Source organism: Hippocampus zosterae, chromosome 2 (genome assembly GCF_025434085.1).
Source record: "Hippocampus zosterae strain Florida chromosome 2, ASM2543408v3, whole genome shotgun sequence".
In the NCBI taxonomy this organism is placed as follows: Eukaryota; Metazoa; Chordata; class Actinopteri; order Syngnathiformes; family Syngnathidae; genus Hippocampus; species Hippocampus zosterae.
In genome coordinates, this window is record NC_067452.1 from 27,170,258 (window position 1) to 27,190,380 (window position 20,123).

A 20,123-nucleotide genomic window follows, 5' to 3' on the forward strand; every position below is an offset into this window, starting at 1 on the left:
CCTTTTGAACATGCAGAGGCCGGCTGTCGGCGCGGCGCACTCTTCAAACCAGCCTCGGGCTGGATGTGCCTTTCAGTTCATTAAGCGTTTGCGGCGAGGCTGTTCGGAGGGGCCTCCAAATTCACACGTGACAGAATTAGAAGACAGTGTTCCATGGCGGACTTTCGGGGAGGAAAGGGTGGATGTTGAGGGGGTTCCACAGAAAGGGAGATGAACAGCAGGGGGGTGGAGAGCACTCTGCCGGTTCAAATAGTGGCGATATCAACCTTGCATCAAACACCAAGGCACATCAAAAGAAGGTGCTTGGCTCTTTGCTGCCTCTCGCACTTTATCTCCCCATCCCTGTGTCTTCTCTCCGTTACCAGGGAGAGAGGCTGATGTCGCCCACTCCCGCTATGAGAGGGTGATGCAAAAAGCTCACCAGTCTCCCCTCTCTCCCAATCCTGATGGGCTTGGCACAAGAAGAAAGAAAAGTGAAGCACTGTCAGGAGAGACAAGGGTAAACTCTCCATGTTAGAGATTTACATTGCTACATTAAAAGCCCGGATTGCTGGGGGGCTCCTGCCAGGATGCTGTGGTGAGGGGGAAGGGGGCTGGGAGCATTTAGACTTTCTATGCCAGCACCCCGTCTTTGAAAATGGAAGCCATAGTCACAGCCCAGAGAAGCATATTTCTTCTCCTGCCTTGGTGCTTATAAAAGTCCGAACGGTGGGTGACCAAACAAGTCGACTGAGTCTGCTTCTCATCCAGGTTCATGTAGTAATGTGCATTACACTTTGTTTTCTTTTTTTAAGTTGTGCCTGTTCTGAATCAGTCAGTGGACTGTTAATGGAAATGTAATTGTGATTTTGATGTTGGCTTCTCATGATCTTGATGTAGGAACGCATACAGACAGCTCATAGAACCATTTTCAAAGGCACAGATGCTTCCTCATTTGTGAAAAACAGCTTTTTTTCAAAGAAGAGGCTAATGTGCACACCGCAGGATCCGCCGGTTTTTATTTTCATTTATTACGTTTTATTGCTATAATGTTATTATATTCTTATTTAACGTTGTTACTAATTAATTTTCATATTGTTCTTCCAAGTTATATTTAAAGTTGAGTTTTTAAGGTTGCGAAATTTTTTTGTCATACCGCCACATATTTACACATTGGTACAAAATATGATGCCCAGGTTAGCCCAGTAAGTCCGAAGACTGGTGAAAATAAAAATCGAACAACAAAGTGAGATGGGATCAAAATGATCAAGAGATCAGAGAGCTGCTTATTCTCGGTTTGAATGAATGCAAAGTTGTGGCTGCAGCAAACAAACTTCACCACCATGAGTGAGCTTCTTGACTCACTCATGTTGTTGTTCAATCTGGCAGCGCAGTATTGGCTGTGTGACCACTAGGAGGCTCCGGATGAAACCTAAGCATGCGCGCCCTAAGAGGATGCTAGCTATTTGGCTCCCCACTCGGACTTTCAGCTGCCTTTGTGTGAGGAAGTCCCGGATCCAATTACAGGTTCCATCACTGTGCTATGATGGTGTGAAGCCAAGGTCAATGCGGTGACGTTTGGCAAAGCGAGACCAGTTTTTCCAACGGATCAGATGATTGTCTCGCCTGTGAACCAGTCAAGTACCAGGTGGAGAAGGACGTTGTCAGGTTTTAGAGGAACAGCCGACATCATTTTGGCCTTTTGTGAGCTCGAAGCTGTCTCGGCACAGCTAACAAAGTCTATTTGAAAGATAATGCATGTACATACTGCCATCTTATTTGAAACGTTTCAAAAGCGCAAAGACAGAAAAACATGCGTAGTGTTTGACTAATTATTGGACTCACGCCCAACTGAAAGCACCTTTGGCTTTCACTTCAAAATCTTTTTCTGTCTTCTCAGTCTTGACTGGAGAAAGGCGCTTTGTGGAGATGTGCGTCTTGTATCGCCACTGACACAAAAAACATACACGTACACACGCATTGTAAGATAGAAATGAAGCCAAGACTGTTGCTAGGAGACGTTCTATTTACCCACCACAGTCTGAATCTCTAGTTATGGGGTTTCACTTCATTAACCCGCCATTGTTTTTGCTGATGGTTACAGCAGACTCAGGAAGTAAAGAGCACAGATTAGTCTGAAAGGAGTCTGAATTATTTCTCTCCTTTTTGCGATCACGTTTGAACAAATGACACTTTACGGGGTTGTCCGAGACACACACACACACACACACACACACACACATTGGGTTTTCCCCACAATTCTCGGCACGCTGTTTTTCTTGACAACTAAACGCTGCCTTGCTGAACTTGGCCAGAGAAGCCGATGGAAAAATCCCTACAAATCAAATGTTTTCAGTCGGACGTTGCCATCACAACAGCGGCAGCAGATTACCCCCCCCCCCCAAAAAAAAACACACACACTTTAACAGAACGAGATGACAGACGCATTTGAAATAAAGTGCACTGCAAACAAAATAGGAAGCCATTTTCAGGCTTAGCTTGTGCTCTTGTTACAATTCACTTTACAATCAAAATAGAAACGACTGAGGTCGGCTGTCACAGATCACAGCAATCTTGACTTTTAACCATGTAGTGTTTATTTGGAGCTTAAAAAAAGGAAATCATTGGTAAAAAAAAGTTTGACGATTGTTACCGTGTGTTTTCAGAATGTGTATGTTGGTGCAGCTCTCTGTAGCCTCCTGGAACCTGTGCATCCACATGTGTGGACATGACGTCTTTGGCTTTCAAGACTATAATGTTAAATTTTGGACTATAAGGGCCTGGCGTCCACTTACGAGGATGTTTCATCAAGTAAAAAAAGAATTCTTTGTTTTCTTTGTCAAATAATATGACAATTTAATTGAGGTTCTAGTTTAGGGAAGCACGGTGAAGTGACTTCTACTGTTGCTATTCTAGATAGTGCTATGCAAAGCATTTCACAATTTTAACTCATTCGCTGAATGTACGTGAACAGTACAGTCATGCAAGAGTTCGGGGTCCAAGGAGGGTAGATGTTGACTTTCACGTGACAGTGAAATGGGTTCCATGCTGTCTCAAGAAACAAAAATGGCGGATTTTCAGCCACGTTGCTCCCAAAGTCATGGCTGGGGAACCTGTGTGAGACTATTTAAATTAGCACTATTGTTTTGTCTTTGTAACAAAATCCAAACTTCTTAAAGGAGGTATATTATTGATACAGACTTGAGGGGGAAATTAAACCACCAAGTAAATCTTGGTTAGCTGCCCGTTTCCAAAAATATCTATTGTAAGCGAGCCATTCTGTCTGTGTTTTATGTTATGTTTTGTGTTTATTATTTTACTTTATGTTAACTGTTTTGTTAATCGCTTTGTTACAGCTGCCGCTGTTGTGAAAGCGCTACATAAATCAGCATGTATTGTATTGTATTCTGAATTTTGTGAATTGTGTCAGTTCAGCAAATTTACATTAAAAAAAAGTTTCCCCTGCCCATGAGGCTTCGAGAGCTGCTATTGTCAAACGATGAAGAAAATCCAGCCGCTGGAATATATTGAAACCGTATCATGTCAAAGCCAAAAGGTAAGCAGAGTTGCAGCGTTGAAAGAAGAGTCTTAGTTGTCCGTTTCTGTTTCCATTGTCATAAAGCAATATTCTGTGAGCTTGAAAGATCACTCAGCGATGCTGGCAATCAATTCTTTCAAACTTTTTAAGATTTCTTTTAACGGCTGCCATTGGAAGTGTTCATTGACCAAGTGTATTGCGCTGACTTGGTGATGAAGTGCTGCCACGACGACTGAAAATACAATCGAGTCTTCAGTGAGTGTAGGGGTGGCCCGTACTACAAGGTTGTACAATGACAAATATAATGCCAAATTTCCATCGCTAATGTGATGTTCCAATGCAGAAGTTGTTTTTAACACCCCTTCTTCCTTCTCCATCTTCAGGAGCGTCATCAAAAGAATAGACCAGTCAGAGTTTGAGGGGTTCGAATACATCAACCCACTGCTGCTTTCCACTGAAGAGTCTGTATGAAGGAGGCAAGGTATTTTCATCTTGGCTCCTCCTCCAGCGTGACCAAGCCGCTGTCTCTGCCAAAAGCCTCTAACAGGGCATCCTGAGGACTCAAGGGACAAACTGGAAATGTTCTTTCCTGCACTACTGGGATACCAAATTCCGAATGTTATTGGTATCTGCAAGGAAAAAAAAACTCACTCCTACTCAAAAAACATTCCCTCTGGATATGTCATCTGACCTTTCTTTGTTCTTTTATGTGCTTTTGGTTCCTGAAGCCCCAGAATGTCCAATGTGGTGTCCAATTCTTCGAGAGCTGGCTCGTTCCTCGCCTGACACCCTTTTATTCCGTCACACATTTCTGGATGAACCACAGCTTCTGTGAAGGACTTGAACATTTTACATCAACTTTCTTGGTAATTTGTCTGTTTTTTTGTTTTTTTTAATCTCAATTAGAGGGAGCGGGCGGGGCAAGGGACTGGTTTAAAATAAGAATGTAAAATGATGAATGAAAGTTTAAGTTATTATGTACGATCAAGTAGGTGTTCAATCCAAATTTGACAATGCCTTTTTTGTTGAGGCAAGTGGCCCCGTTTCATCCATAGCAACTCAATAATTTTTCTTGAATTTATTTGAAAAAAAAAATTAAGAAGTGCCTCACACATCAAGCAAATTCCTGTGTTTGCTTGCACTTATCTCCCTTTGCCCACTTCAAGTTGTCAGAATACAGTAGTCTATACTGTGCTGGGCTCTTTTTAGAGCCCAGCAAAATGAGGAATTGTTTTATTTTAGAATCAATGAATTCCGAAGCACAGGCGCAGCGTTGCCAAATCCCACGCTGGAAATAACTTCAAAATGTGAGCCACCAGTAGTGGTTAGTAAATGGCTTGTGAGAAGTTTTCCTAGTTTGCACATTTCATCGTAGGGGTAAAGTGAGTGTGAGATTTGACAAGCAAATCTGAGTTGATGTCACAAGCAAAAGGTTGCATCGTTTTAGACCAGTGGTTCTCAACTGTTGTCCCTCCGGGACCCGCATTGACCTATTGTTGCAAAGTCACGATCGGCTTTTAGCGAAGTTGAGAAAAATAAAGAAAATGTTTTAAAATACCCACTGAAAACATCATTTTTCAAATTTGTATTTTATTGTTTGTTTGTTTTTTAATTTGTAAAAAAGGGCACTTCTGAGCACTCCAAGGAGCATCAACATGTGAACTGCGGCTATAAAAATGAATAAGGTAAAATGAAAGATCAAAATTTCATTTGGCTCAGCACTTTTTTTCCCAGGTGTGACATGAATAATTTGACCTTTACTCAGTGCAACAGTAACAGTTTGATCAGTTGTAACAATTGTACTAAACACAGGCCTCATATGTAATTGCTTGGGCTCCATCTGACAAGCCCTGAAATGGTTGTTTAAATGCCGCCGAAGGTTGTTAGTATCACATTCGTTTTATTTTTTTATTTGCTGCAGTGATATTCACAAATGAAATCAAATGAGTTTGAAATCACCAGCTTTGGTGGCTGTTAGCCGGAGGTTGAGTCGCATTGTGTTTGTTTACAGAGTAAACTAGCAGCTTATGTAATATGTTCCATGTGGGTCCAGGGAAGCTTTTGTACCGTGTTGAAAAATCTGATTATGAATGAGTACATGTCCTGGTGGACCCCCAATAAGAATTTTTCAAATGCGCGCCTTTCAAAATAAAGGACAAGTAGAAGGTACCGAAGTAACTAATCAAAGCAAACACAGTAGTGAATATTTTGATGAAAAATACTTCTGGACCACAAACATAAACTATTCAAATGAAAAATTGTCATTTAGGTACCAAGCGAGTGTGCCGCGGGATGACGTATTCATACGCCACTGCACAAACTATTTCAGTGTGCGTCATTCGACATTGTCCTAAACCAAAGACCCCGTTGTTTTTTTTCTTCTTGCCTGCAAGCCAACCACGATTGGTCCACGACCCACCAGTTAAGAATCACTTCTGTAGACTGCAAAGCATGGTACACACCTACTGACAATCTGTCTTCATTAGAATTTTTTTTCTCCTGTCTCCTTGATCTAAGTCGGCAAAGACCCACATGTCTCAAAAAGATTCTCCTGCTAGATAATCCTGTGGTGTGGGGTGTATTCAGTGATATAAATCTATTTTTCCCCAAATCAATCTGCTCAGAAACTGATTGGTGCTGACAGTCAGACGTTACACCTGTTCAAGAATTTCAATCTCAAATTGTCCCATGTGGTGAAGTAGCCAATTGGAAAGTGGCCTAAAAGTTGCTCATAAAAAGAAGCAACTGATTATGAGTGTTTATAGAACCAACCCAAGTCCTTCACTGAAATAACATGACAAGCTGGCAACAGCAACGTCGTTTTTCAGATAAGCTAATAGTTAGCCTAGCATCTTCTTCTACTCTTGTACTACCTTTTTGTGGCACCATGCTGCTTTTTACAGGTCAGTCTTGGGACTACTTTTTTATGCGCAAATGTCGATTGATTTTATTTTTTATTTTTTGGGGTGTTATGCTGTGCTGCTAGTCATCTCAAGTACACCACACACTATCAGTTCCGTTATAAATCAGTATGTGTGTACCTCTGTTTGCTTGTGGCAACCTCCATTTTATTGAGTGACCAAATCACTCAGTGGCACAAATATGCAAAAGGTCATTTGTGTGTACAAGAATATAGTTTAGTGACAATGTTTCAAATGTTCACTGCTGTGTCCTTGTGCTTGTTATGTATATAATTAGCACATATTGGTTTGTGGTTTCAGGGCCCATCAAAACAAATTAGCACGCTTACTTAAATGGAATAAAGCATTCTTTCTTAATCACCATTTTTTTAAAATATGGGCATATTTCCTCCTCTATTGATATTCACCGTTCAATAATGTACATTGGAGCCCATAAGGTTAAACACAATCTATTCTGGGACGCTTGTCATTGTATTTGAATTTCTAGACAATAGTTCACATGATGGATATTGAAATAATTTATTCCATGCCAGCAAGCTCAAAAATTGTACAGTAACATTTTACCATGACTTTGAGAAAACGCAGAATCATTCAAACACTTTAGCCTTCTTCATAAGAATGAAGACTTCCTGCTAAGGAGATTAACTGTCATGCAAGTGTAAATATTTTCACTGTTGTTTACAATAAACTCGTACATTGAGCAATTAGTGATGATGTAGGTAATTCATATGATGTTCTCCCCATGTTGAAGGGGGGCCCTCTTTTGGAATCAGTGCAAATATATACAATTCAGTGGCAGATAAATTATTCATCCGCAAGTTGGGAAGTACAGCTCCTGGTATTCACAAGTGAATTAGTGACATTGATATCTAGGAATTTTATTCTGACTAGTCATGTTTCCTGTTCAAGGTAACTTTAATTCACTTCAAGCAACTACATGTTCCTTTTTAGATGTATAACACTAAGGTCTTTGGCTTGGCTGAATGACATTGTGCATAGGTGTAACTGGAATTATGACTAGTCCAAATCAAATTGTAGATGCCCCAAACTGGCATGATGGATCTTGGCAAAAATGACGACGACATTTGTCCCAACAAAATGGTCTTTCAGATATGTCATTTTGACCAATCACAATTGCGTTACATGTGTCCCGAATAAAATTCCAACGATTCAAAATGTGGTTACCACATGTAAAAAGACTTTTGGGATCTACAATGATAGTCAAACTTGTTTTTTGAATCTTCAAGTCATTTGAGAACATGCTGTGGTCTTGCAGGTTGTCCTGCATTCTATGGCACCGTGACCTTTTTGTGACTGAAGGAGATAACCATAAAGCTCTGGCATTCAAAATAAAATTGGGCATTGGAGAAAAAAAGGTATTGACACCAAAACACATTCAAAATTACACTGATCATCTTTTATTCTGAGATGGCTTTATGTGTCCCAAATGTGTTTTTGAAGTCGATTTTAAAAGAATGTCTTTACTTTTTTTGTAGCACACAATGTTTTTCAGATATTTTCATTTTTAAGTTTGCGCAATCTGGATTTTACCATGCGTAGGAATGTAATTTAGAGTGATGTTTCCGAAACAAAATCGACCTGCGACTGAATCAAACCTATCAAACACACATTAAAAAAAAAAAAAAAACAAGGACAGATTCTGAGGGACGGCACAGACGTGTTCTGCGTTTTCCAGACTGTTGAATGAGCAAATGTAGTCTTGTAACCATATTCTCACTGGTTTGAATCCCACGTGGTGAATGTGGCTGCTGTCCATGTTCAAGTCCTTCCATATGAGCCGTCACTGCAGGACCATCTGCAGCCAGTTGTAAATCTCATGGTGCTGGGTGGTCGTGCTTTCTTGCGGAACAAGGTCTTTATCTTTCTTTAGAATTGCTGAACATTGGAACCCCCTTTATGGTACTTGTTTGGGATGGTGCTCGCTGATCCTTTCACAAGAATGACTGTATTTTCATTGTCAAAATGTACTCGGTCCATTTACTGTTTTGTTCGGGATCATAGCGCTGTGTTATACCTTTTATTTCCACACTGAGAACAGCCCACAGGTGAAGTGGAACAGCACTTCACAGATGCTAGGAATTGGTCCACTACACGTGACCCAGATGGGAAGCAGCTCTCACCAGTCAAGCTAGCACAACCAACTATGGTAATACTGCGTGCTGCGCAGAAAAATAAAACCTTAATGTCTTTTCATTTACACAGGGAAAACCTGCTACTTCGTTGAACAGCCAAGTATTCCTTTTTGTTGACTTTTTCTTAAGCGGTAGTTGCACATTTTACACCCAAATCCTAGCAAAAAAACAAACAAAAAAAATCCCACTTTGCTCTCCAAGTACTCCCAAAATGACATGCAATACAGTAGTGTAGTAAGCCATAGTGTTCACCAGAAATTAGCTGTTTTAATCCTGAAATGTACATTTAATATGATTGTATGCTACATTATGCTGTTAAAATGACGAGGAAATTTGCTTAAATATCAGAAAATGTGAAAAGTAACTGCACTTAATGATTAGATTAAAGTGTGTTCCACATACAGGTTCAATCATAATTTTACCTAAATAAATGTTGGAAAACAAACAGTGCTGGTGGAATAGAGCTAAATGTATTGTAGTTCAATGCAATTTAACTATTGTTTCCACTGTAAGAGCTAGCACAGTGTGAAAGATGAATGATGAGGGAAACACATTTCAGAACTGTGTCAGGATTTGAGCTTTACTTACCGGTACATTTATTTTACATGTTTATTTACATGAACACTTTGAGACAGTAATTCATGCCTTTGTCACATCCCGGCTGGATTACTGCAATGCCCTGTACTTTGGAGTCAGCCAGTCCTCCATTAAGCGCCTTCAGCTGGTCCAGAATGCTGCTGCTCGCCTCTTGACTGGTACTCATAAGAGGGAGCACATAACTCCTACTCTGGCATCCCTTCACTGGCTCCCCATACATTTTAGAGTTATTTTCAAGATCCTCCTCTTTGTTTTCAAATCTCTGAATAATCTCGCGCCACCTTACCTCTCTGAGCTCATACGCCCCTACACACCTGCCCGGCGCCTCCGGTCTGTGGACCAGTCTTTGTTAGAAGTACCAAGTACTAAACTGAGGCTCAGAGGGGATCGAGCCTTTTCTGTTGCTGGTCCCTCTCTCTGGAATGACCTCCCACTGAACATTCGGCAAGCCTCCTCGCTGCCCATCTTTAAAGCCCTCCTCAAAACTCACTTGTATTCTTTGGCGTTCGACTCAGCATGACTTAGATTTGTTCTTGATTTTACTGCTTGGTGCTTTCTACCGCCTTTATTACTGATTCGTCTTACTGTTTATTGTGTATTTTAAATCGCTCCATGTACAGCACTTTGTATGCAGCGATGGCTGTTTGAAAGTGCTCTATAAATACTGTTGACTTGACTTGACTTACTTGCTTCCTATACTATTGCTAATATTCTGATCAAAACTGTACATTTTACTCATGTAACAATCGTGATCGACCGGTAGCCCGTGAACTGGTCCCAAGTCACCGCGATTGTGTCTAGGCCTGGGGAAAATAGATATAAAATATAATATATAAAATGGAATAAATATGTGTGTCTGTGTGTGTGTTAGTAATATTCTATATTTTTGTGTTAGTGCACAGTTCACCCTAAGCATCCTCTCAGTTTCACCCCCCCCCCCCAAAAAAGTATTTTAAAATTAAAATAACAATTCATCGATGTCACTGGCAAAGAATGGGATTTTTTTGTTTGTTTTTTAAACGATATACGTGAGCTACGATCGTGACATTGTTGCACTGCAGACACTGCCAAAGTGCATCCAATGCCGCCGCGTCAGGTCTCGACTAAGGCAAGCACCGATTCCTTTTTTTCAAACTCACAAGCTCTTGTATCTACTTTATTTGTATGTTTCATCCGTGTTCTGAGCCGTTTTGGCTGTTGCTCATTGTAGTGTGTATGGGCGGCACGTGCGATTCGATCGCGGGATGTTCATTTGCTTGAAAAGTTGATCTTCGGTCGAAAAAGGTTGGACATCCCTTGTGTAATCGATTACAAATCCAAATCTACCAGCACTTTTTTCCCTTGTTTATGAGTTTTCCATAGGACAAGCACAACTGGACATGGATGAGTGCTGAAGAGCGCAGTGTTGAAGTAGTCCTCCGAGGGCCATACTAAATTGAAGGTCAAACAAATCTTTATTTTCTGACTGTCAGGCAGGTGGATGAGTCAGGGGAGCATCCCGCCTACAGCCCCCCAATCCTAAATGGTATAGAATCTGAATAGTGAATGAATTCATTTTTTGGAAAGTTTTAAAACAAAACAATATACAATAACCACCCATTTGTTTGTTTTTTTAGAATTGGAAGACCCAGAGCAGAAGCTCGCGCAGCCCATACAAGGCCACAGGGCCACTTTTTGTTGTTGATGGATTAATACAGGCTTTAAGGCTGACATCTTCTTTATTCCCGAACGGTTTGTTGCATTCAAAAATATGGCAGTATTGGAGGTGAATGTGTTTTGTGCAGTGTTCTCACCTTAAAAGTCCAAGTGGATAAGGGGTCGGCAAAGTATGGCCAAATATGGAACATGCCACATTCATTGTGTTGTCATTTCAAATTATTATGCATGAAGTAATACTTTTTTCATTCAACAAACTCTTTTACATTTACACTTTTTAGTACTTTTTTTCTGACCTCAACTGTGAATGAATGTTGGTTTTAAAATTCACATGACCATGAACATTTGACCCACTCCTTACCCCGCCCTTTATCAAAATGTTCCAATTTGAAGCCTGTGGACCTCCGTTAAATCTCCCATCAAATCAAACACTTCATTGTTCCATCTAAATTAGCTTTTTTAAATGCACTTACTAGAAAATTGTCTCTCTTGGCTGAGAATTATATGATGAAATCTGACCCTTGATTATTTAGTAAGCTCCATAACAGGATTAATTAGTGGATCCAGAGTCAAAGGTTCTCATTTAGCTGCAGGCCTTGACATGCAGAGAGGAAGATAGCACGGGCAGCGATAATGAAGCACTTACAGAGGCACGGAATATACACTCCCACTTGCACTTCGACATTTCAGCAATCTTGATTTGGGGTGTTTCCTCCCTTGAGGGACCAATGTTGGCCATTTGCGTCACTGAAACATCAGTGAGGAGCGACATTTACCAAAAGAACAACACTGAAGTGGGCTTCCACTTCAGAGAATAGTCATCATCATCATCATAACAATGATGATGAACAACATGTCTAAAGATTTGTTTGAATTTAATGCTGGTTTGATCATTACATTTCTTCTCTGCATCTTTGTAAATATGTGAAATAATTTAAAACAAATACTGGTTTTCTGTGAACCTTTGCATCTCTGATTGGTACTTCCAATGCATAGAATACACACACACACACGCTGCGGTATTTTTGTGCATGTTTAATGTTTTATAATGTTTAAACAGACTTGGTCACATTTTTATTTCTCTCAACTTGAAAAAAGAGAAAATTCCCTTTCCGCACTGCTGATTTTTGTTAACAAGGTCATCATACTGTAAATTAATCCTGACCAGACCTTTCTTTGCAATCACAAGCTCAAAATTTCATTCACGGTTGTCGGCGCTTCCCTGGTTGATTAAAATGTTCATGACATTAGGATACTTTGCTCTTTTTCAAAACTAACTTGTAGTCAAGACCACACCAATGAAGACCAAGAAGACAGTCTCGAGAGTGAGACGAGACCTAGACTTTTGGAGGTTAAGCCCGAGAAAAAAACAAAAGAAAACAACCAGTATGTTTTTTTCCCAATTACATTTGCAACAAAAATGAATTCTGCTGTCGTTTTTGAAATAGTCTTTTTGCTTCCTCTCCATGCGCCAATAAAAGTTGGATGTTTGTGTGAGCCACCTGTGTCGAACTCTGGTCAGCTCATCAGCAAGCTCTGCTGGAGCCTGATGACGACGCTGATCACTTGAATAGCAGCCTCGGCGACTGCAGTTACACACCTATGACGTAAGCAGCGTACCACGGAATTTTTTGTGAGGTTAAAACAAAAAAAATCCTTCCACGAGGAAGGGCTTGAACACGATATAAAGCCCAGAATGTGTCACTTTGAATATTTCGTTAACTTTTTTCATGAAAGAAACCCCCCAAACATTACTACACAGAAGTAATATTTTCTTCTGAACCCTTTCGGGGACAGCGGTTACTTACAGTGGACAGTTTATCATGTTATCAGGTGACATGTTATCATTATTGGTGCATGAAAGACTTAAAGTTGTCAATAATTGAGAGTAAAATCAATCCATCACTAGTTTCTGTATATGTCCCTGTTCTACCACCACATGACATCTTTGAGTTGCTTTGGGTGCTCGGGATCACCGTCCCACTTTTATGACCGCTGTGCAACTGAATTATGGAAAAGATTTGAATGTCTCTTGACCGCCGCCTTCTGATTCCTCACATCACCATAATAAAGGTCTGTTACAACGAAAGCAGGTGGCACATCTGGACTGCTTGGAGCTCACCAGCTCATGTCCACATTCATCTCTGACAGACACTGAGCCAGGTGGCCATCACGGTCCATCTGGGAGGCCCTGGAAGGGAGGGGGGGGGGGGTACAGGAACATCAGGATTCATGTGTGCACAAAAAAAAAAAAAACAATTTGACGTTGGATTCCCACAACATGGTCAAAATGCATGTAAATGTGCAACACACCTAAAACGACAAGACGCCCGCTTCAGATGGAGGCAGTAAGCAACAATGTTAATCAACGAACACCAAACTACAGACTGCAGAGGATTTGACCCCAACTCCATCCACCGATTTGTTTTCTATTGCGCTCGATATACCATGGAGACCATTCCAACTTTTAGAAATGAAATATTTTTTTGTCTGTGTTTCATTAGCAAGGAGTAAAATTTGTTTGATTTGCTCCTGAGTGTTTGTAGACATTCAGACTCACCCAACAGAGAAAACCAGCAGGCACATCGGACACTTATCCAACTTATCGAGAGCTTGCTCTCTACTTTTTGTGCCACTGCATTTCTTTCCCTCACCCTCTTCAGTCTCCATTCGCTCCTCAAAGATATTTTCTTCCTTGCCCAGAGGTCGACTGTCCAAGCCATGAGCTTGTACCGTGAGCCTCTTTTCCACTTCCGCTTTTCCATCTTGCTTTTTGCCTCCCCTTTTGACACGTGAGGGCCCAGCGATGGCATCGAGAGTTGCATGATCTTCTTCGGAGCGAGCTCGTACAGTCACAAAGTTGCCCTTGTGCTCTTGATGAATGAGAGAGGAGAGCGATCTGTCAGCAATGTCCAGTCCAGCTTTGCTCTGCTGGGGAGAGCTGGCCGGGAGGTCTGGACACCGTTGAGATGCTGGAGGTGGTTCAGGGAAGGGAAGAACTTCATCCAGCACATGCGACGTGTCTTCCTAAAAATGAAAGCAGAAACGCTGTTGAGCAATGTACACGTTTTTTTTTCATGCACCAATTGAAGTGGATCAATATGTGTATGAATGATTGCACCATATTAAATGGAAAACCATGCAATTATGTTCATCAACGATTAGCCTCAGTAATTGCCTTCATCGGGCGGGCTCGGCATATGAAAAACAATGCGTCAATGAATCTGCTCATTTGTCTTTCTAAGCAGGAGTATTGGCAACGTTTAGCTGCGGACGAAACGATGACCTCATGATTGCCCAACCCAAAGTCACTCTGCGGGGATATTGTTGCATGCGTGTTGTGCGTTGGTGGTCATCTGGAGCACGCCGCACATTATAAGAGCAGTAAGAATACATTTTAGGATTATTTTTCTCCTCGTGTGGGGTTGCTTACCTCTTAAGAGCAGTTACATGCGTTCTCTGCTTGGGGAAATAAGAAAGTGTCAATGTGTCATTGTCAGTAAGAGACAAATGCTAATAAAATGCTAAGAAAAACGACGGATGTTCTTGTTTCGTCTGATTTGAATGTGCTTTTCTTTCTTAATTTTTCTCCACCTTATTCAACTGTCGGCTGGATCAAGAAGAAATTGACGGTATTGAGCAGGAGAGCAAATATTGGAGCAGTTTAAATAAAATGCCCTTTTTACTGCCTCTGCTGCCTGGTGCACACGATGAGAACTGCAACTCCCCACAACAGCGTCAGACAAACACGGTAATGATTTTTGTCACAAGTTCCAACTTTGAGGGGATTCAGGCTCTACTGATTGCTTACATTACCAGCTTTGCTTCTCCAGCTTACATAGTAATCATCCTCCATTCTCTGTATTTTTTTTCTTTTCTATCACTTATGCGCACAATTCCCCGTAGTAGTAGTGGTAGTGGTTTGAGGGGTATTTAAGATGCAACAACTCTGACACACTTTTAAATTAATTGGAGTACTATCATGGATAGAATATGAGCAGAGCTGTGAAATCTCCTGCTCTGTGGGAGCACATCGTAATGCTGACAAACCATTTAATAGTGATGGGTCCAGCGACACCGATGCATTGACACATGCGCTGGGCTCACAGAGCAAACCACGTGTCGATGCATGTGCTGCTTCATTACGTCACGTGATTGACACGTGAACTGCATTGACACAGTCCAGGCTTCTAATTGACACACCGGCTGCGTTGACACAGACCAGGCTGCTAATTGACACATCGACTGTGTTGACACAGTCCAGGCTGCTAATTGACACATCGGCTGCGTTGACACAGTCCAGGCTGCTAATTGACACGTGAACTGCACCGGTGCAGTTTAGACCGCATCGGCTGCTTGGCACAGTACAGGCTGCGCCACTTAGTCCAGGGGGCGTCGACTCAGTGCAGAGGGCGTTGACGCAGCAAAAGCCCGCCGCACAGTGTTTATAAGGAAGTGGGTTTGGCGACACAATGCCACTTGCCGAAACAAGCCAGACCTCACTCACGCTCGCTTGTCGAAGTTCGTGTCAGTGCAGACTTCGTGTTCGTGCCTCGACTTCCTTGCCGATTATGGAGCAGAGACGCAAATCATCCGCCGTGTGGGACCATTTTGATGTCCCGGAGAACAAGGTATTATTTATTTATTTATTCAAATCGCCTTCTGTTGCCGAGAGCCTCTCGGCGAGAGGCACTCGCCGAGTGCCTCTCAGATTATTGACATGTGTTGTACCATTCTAATCCGAATACATTTCAAGGTAACTCTTAGTTACTTATTCACATTTCATTACAGGTGAAATGTCGAATTTGCCAAGTCGAATTGTCATACACCAACAGAAGAAGCACCTCCACCATGCTGAGGCATTATCGGGCCAAGCATGAGAATGAAGTTCGCGATACACCCAGTATCACGCCAGGTATACAAACGTTCACTCATCTTTTCACGGTTGCTATGTTGATGATTTAATTGACAATCAGTAATTATTATTGGTTGACTCTCCACTCCATGTTTGACAATCAAGGTTCCAGGAAGCAGCTGTACTGGAAGGACCAACACACTTCTTTCCCAAACCTCTCCCACCTCGCAAAGGAGTTCCTTTGTACGCCAGCCTCATCCGTCCCTTGTGAGCGTGTGTTCTCCACAGCAGGAGAAATCGCTTGTAAAAGACGCAACAGGCTGAAGTTTAAAACATTGGAGCATCTTATTTTTCTCAATAAAAATTTGTGAAATAAAAGCCCACAAGCATCCTCATTCAAATGATCTTCACATTATTTGAACACATTGAATGTTGCAAAATGAATGCATGGATGTGAATGATATTGTATACACTTCATCATCAAATCGATGAATGACCTTATGAAAATGTTTTGGAACAGTTGTAGATGCAAAACCGTGCTGGCAGCTACATAATAGATAGTAAAAGAAAAATATCCCAAACCATAGGGATCCTCCCAAAAACTAAGGATGTGCTGAATAAGAGATCCTTGTACACCTTATACTTTTATTACTTCCATATTTGACCTATTGTGTGGGAATATGGGGAAATGCCAGTAAAACACTGTTTTAAAACTACAATACAAAGCAATCGGAACAATCACTGGTTCCAAATGGACGGAACCCACAAATCCACTGTTTATCAAATTAAACAATGAAATCTCATGACCTGATTGACTTCAAAATCGCCCAATTAATGTACAAAGCACACAATAACCTTTGCCAAAAGATCCAGAAGCTTTTTAAAATTCGAGAAAGTTGTCATAATTTAGGGGGTACTAATCTATACAAAAAAATCCAAAACACGAACGAACATCACACAAAGGAGGGTATCTGTAATAGGTGTAAATCTGTGGAATGATTCAGAAACGGACCAGTAAAATGAGGAACTCTCTTGCTGAGATTAAAAATGAATTCGAGAGTAGTACAAGACAACTACACAAATCAGAATTAAGCTGATAAATTCGATACACTCATGAAATATAGCAATACATCAGAAATACATTGATGAGATTATTTAATATATTAATGAAATGTAGCATCCATTATGAATATGAGAAAATCGACATATACAGTACATACTCTAAAGAGTATGTACTGTATATACAAACCTAATGTAAAAATGTATTAGTACAGCATACATAAGGGTAAAAGCATTTGTTGATATTTAGACTTTCTTTCCTATTTAGAAAAATGATCAATTCATATATAAGAAGGGGTAGGACTCGGGGTAGGTTTTTTGCTTCTTTGTACTCCTCTGAACACATCTTTGTGCTGATGACTATTTTCTTTTCCTTTTTTTATATCTTACCTTCACCTTTTGCCAATTTATTACCGAATTGTATATTTTATATGTTCAATATACAAAACAATTTATCAGTCAGTTCAGTCTGTTAAGTGGGTTGGCTGCAGGGATCTTGAAGGTCCAGCAGGTGGCAGTGGTCAGTGACACAGTATCAGCACAGTATCAACACAGTGTGTCAGTGTGTCGACACGCCTCATGAGGCCTCATGGACCCATCACTACCATTTAATAAAGGATAATGCTAAAAAAATAAAAACAGGCGCGTTCACCAAAGAAATAGTCCAAGTACTAATTACATACAGCATGTGCATATCATTATCTTTATTACCAACTATGATTGTTTTGTGATATAATCAGCATGGATTTCAACTACGTAAAACAATCAGAGCAGATTGTCAGAGGGGGGAGCTATTCCCACTCAAGTGCAGAGGAAGGGGCCTGAATTTAAACACCTAACCTGAGAACCTTAAAGCAGTTTCGTAAACCACTCCCTCACCCTGCCGCCTGTTTCTCACTCTGATTAATCAGCTGTTGGTTAACCTTTTGGTTTAAGGAAATTGCACAATTTTTCATGTTGTTTGTTGCTATTATATATCTATATATATATAATTTCTCTATGGAAAAACAAAAGAAAACTTAGTTTGTGAGTAATGTATTTTTTTTTCTTTTTGACTAGTTGTGCTCCTGGTCTTATCAGTGCAAATGATGTCACTGTTCAGAGAAAACTAAGGCGGTAACACACCGTACTAGATGGATGAGGAAAATCAGGAACTTCCCATTGCTCCTCTTTCAGGTACGGCAGAGCAGACTGGAGGGTCAAGGCCCACGGGGCTTCCACAGCAGGGAGATGCTCCTTGGTCCACCATGGTGAGCCACAATCTGTAGACCTTCAAATAACAATTGTCAATCTACTAAAATGTATTTTCCAATTACGCCATTTTAGATGTTCTGATCACAGTGCAATTTCCCTCGTGTACGGCCTTGAGCTTTATTTTCGCAAAAATAAACGTATTTATGGAAAATGTAACTTCACTACAGTGGTAGCGTAGATCTCGACAGTGTAATATTTGTCACAAACACAGAGTCATCGGTTTACGGCGATGTTGCGTTCGGCGTAACACGAATTTGTAAACTAATACCGACCATAGTCTGTCAATGTTGGTAAACGCGTAACACAAACTTTCACCACACATGAATTGCTTTATTTCTCGATTGATGTAAACTGTTACGCCAACCTGGTCACATTAGTCTTCTTCGCAGCTGTACGTATCGTGTCCAGAGAGCCACCGGAGGTTATTTCCACAGTATCCTCGGCGGAATACTTGCGATTATTTATGCTTTTAATTGAGAGATTGCCTGCCATGTTAGTGTGCCTTTATATTCGCACATTTGGCGGTACTCAACTTCCTTGTTTGGTCTATGGCGTCACTGAGGTTTGTCCAATCCGAGAAGCTCTATTTCACAGGAAACACCCATACCGATGTTTGATTATCTCAAGCAGGCAGGCAAGCAGAAAGGCATACATCCATGCATACATACATACATACATACATACATACATACATACATACATACATACATACATACATACATACATACATACATACATACATACATACATACATACATACATACATACATACATACATACATACATACATACATACATACATACATACATACACGTACAAGGGGCGGGATGACAATGGGACATTCTGGGCACCTCTCTCACAACCTCATCGATTCCAGCTCAAGCGTCTATTCATTATTATTATGAGTAGTATAAGTAGTCTTTTAAGGCATACTTTTTAAATATCTACTAACTTCACATGGCAGACCTTGCAAGCTACTTTTTTGTCTCATACCTCTCTCTCACAAATTGTGGGTGTTCAGTTTTATGGTAGCTTTCATAAAGTTGCCTGAATCACAAGAGACACAAACAAACATTTGCACTAACACTTACCGAGTTAACTGTTTATTAAACACAGTAGCACATGTTAATCAGTCTGTGGTTCACAATGACAGTTATTGGAGCACATATGTACACATACAGCACATTTGACAATAAAACTGTACTTGATACTTGATCCGTATTGGAGCGCATAAACGCACGTACAACGTATTTAATTGACACGTGGAGATCAAGCGGAGCGTGTTTTCCCTTTTCACACGCTCACAGCATCTGAAAGTCAGAAGGAGGTCTCCATTAAGTTTTCCGAGCCTCATTTTATATACATTCGCTATCCTTTTTTCCCCCCACATTTGGCAGTCTTGTTGTCAGCACTCTTCAGTAGTCTTCAGTAGTCAGTATGTCAAATTTATTATGTTTATTTATTATAAGACATAACGTGGAAACAACTTCATAGAGACTTGAAGTACAGTATATTTGAAATCTTCATTGTTACACAAATTATACCACTGTTTCATTATGAAGTCCTTTCCATGTACACTTAAACGTGTTACAACAAAGAACACCAGATGCGATTACAGCAGAGTTTGTTTCCTCTGTCAGGGCACAAATAAAGTGGAAATTTAACAAAATAGAAGTGGGAAATTTCTGAACCCGCTAAACCTTTGGCCCGCAGATTGGGACCAATGGAGATTGGCTATCCTTATTGCAATGGAAAAGAAAAGAAAATACTTAGAAAACAAAGGAAAGAGGGGGTTACTGCCAAAATGAAAACAGCATTATGAGGCAACCTCCCACTTTCAATGTTGGTGACCACATTTTTTTGGGCAACAGAACTGTGTGAGTTCGGTATTCCAGAAGGACCATTACAGAAGGGCTGACATGAGCTGATCTGTTTTTTTTAGCTTTACAGTGAAACAGTCGAGGGGACCAGTGGTCTGGTCCTGTGGTACATAGTGCTACTCTGAGAAAAAGACAACCAGCGCCAGGAAAGAAACCTGATGTAATTCGTCCCACGTGATGCTGTTTGGTGTTCTGCTGCCATGGAGATGGTTACAACGATGAGTAGAGCA

General features: G+C 40.8%; 2 protein-coding genes and 1 long non-coding RNA gene across 6 annotated transcripts in view; 1 reads left to right on the plus strand and 2 right to left on the minus strand.

Annotated features, from left to right (window-relative positions):
* Nucleotides 1-7,618, plus strand: part of prkcz (protein kinase C, zeta) — a 50,928-nt gene extending 43,310 nt beyond the window's left edge. For 2 of the 3 annotated variants that reach the window (XM_052058272.1, XM_052058274.1), the window contains one exon: nucleotides 3,901-7,145. In XM_052058272.1, the coding sequence (XP_051914232.1) occupies nucleotides 3,901-3,988 (88 nt within the window). In that variant the 3' untranslated portion in view covers nucleotides 3,989-7,145. Of the gene's footprint in view, nucleotides 1-3,900 lie in introns of all 3 variants that reach the window. The other variant, XM_052058273.1, reaches the window with a different exon arrangement.
* LOC127596144 (uncharacterized) overlaps nucleotides 1-20,123 on the minus strand; it is a 193,356-nt gene that overhangs the window by 55,618 nt on the left and 117,615 nt on the right. The window lies entirely within an intron of this gene.
* si:ch73-70k4.1 (uncharacterized) lies at nucleotides 12,560-18,564 on the minus strand. Of its 2 annotated transcripts, none has more exons than XM_052058298.1 (4): nucleotides 18,377-18,564; nucleotides 17,884-18,028; nucleotides 13,405-13,871; nucleotides 12,560-13,035 (listed from the first exon to the last, which is right to left on the minus strand). In XM_052058298.1, the coding sequence occupies exons 1-4, from the start codon at nucleotides 18,502-18,504 to the stop codon at nucleotides 12,963-12,965; spliced, it is 813 nt and encodes a 270-aa protein (XP_051914258.1). In that variant the 5' UTR covers nucleotides 18,505-18,564; the 3' UTR covers nucleotides 12,560-12,962. The 2 variants fall into 2 exon arrangements, with proteins under 2 accessions (XP_051914258.1, XP_051914259.1); XM_052058299.1 differs by having other exon boundaries at nucleotides 18,285-18,564.

Bases quoted from the DNA above. Each gene is read 5' to 3' on its own strand.
- si:ch73-70k4.1 (XM_052058298.1), bottom strand. From the start codon at position 18,504: ATGGCAGGCAATCTCTCAATTAAAAGCATAAATAATCGCAAGTATTCC. The intron at 18,029-18,376 runs GTTGGCGTAACA...TGTTATTTGAAG, and splicing joins AAGAAGACTAATGTGACCAG to GTCTACAGATTGTGGCTCAC. The intron at 13,872-17,883 runs GTGTGTTACCGC...TTTCATTTTTAG, and splicing joins TTCCTCATCCATCTAGTACG to GAAGACACGTCGCATGTGCT.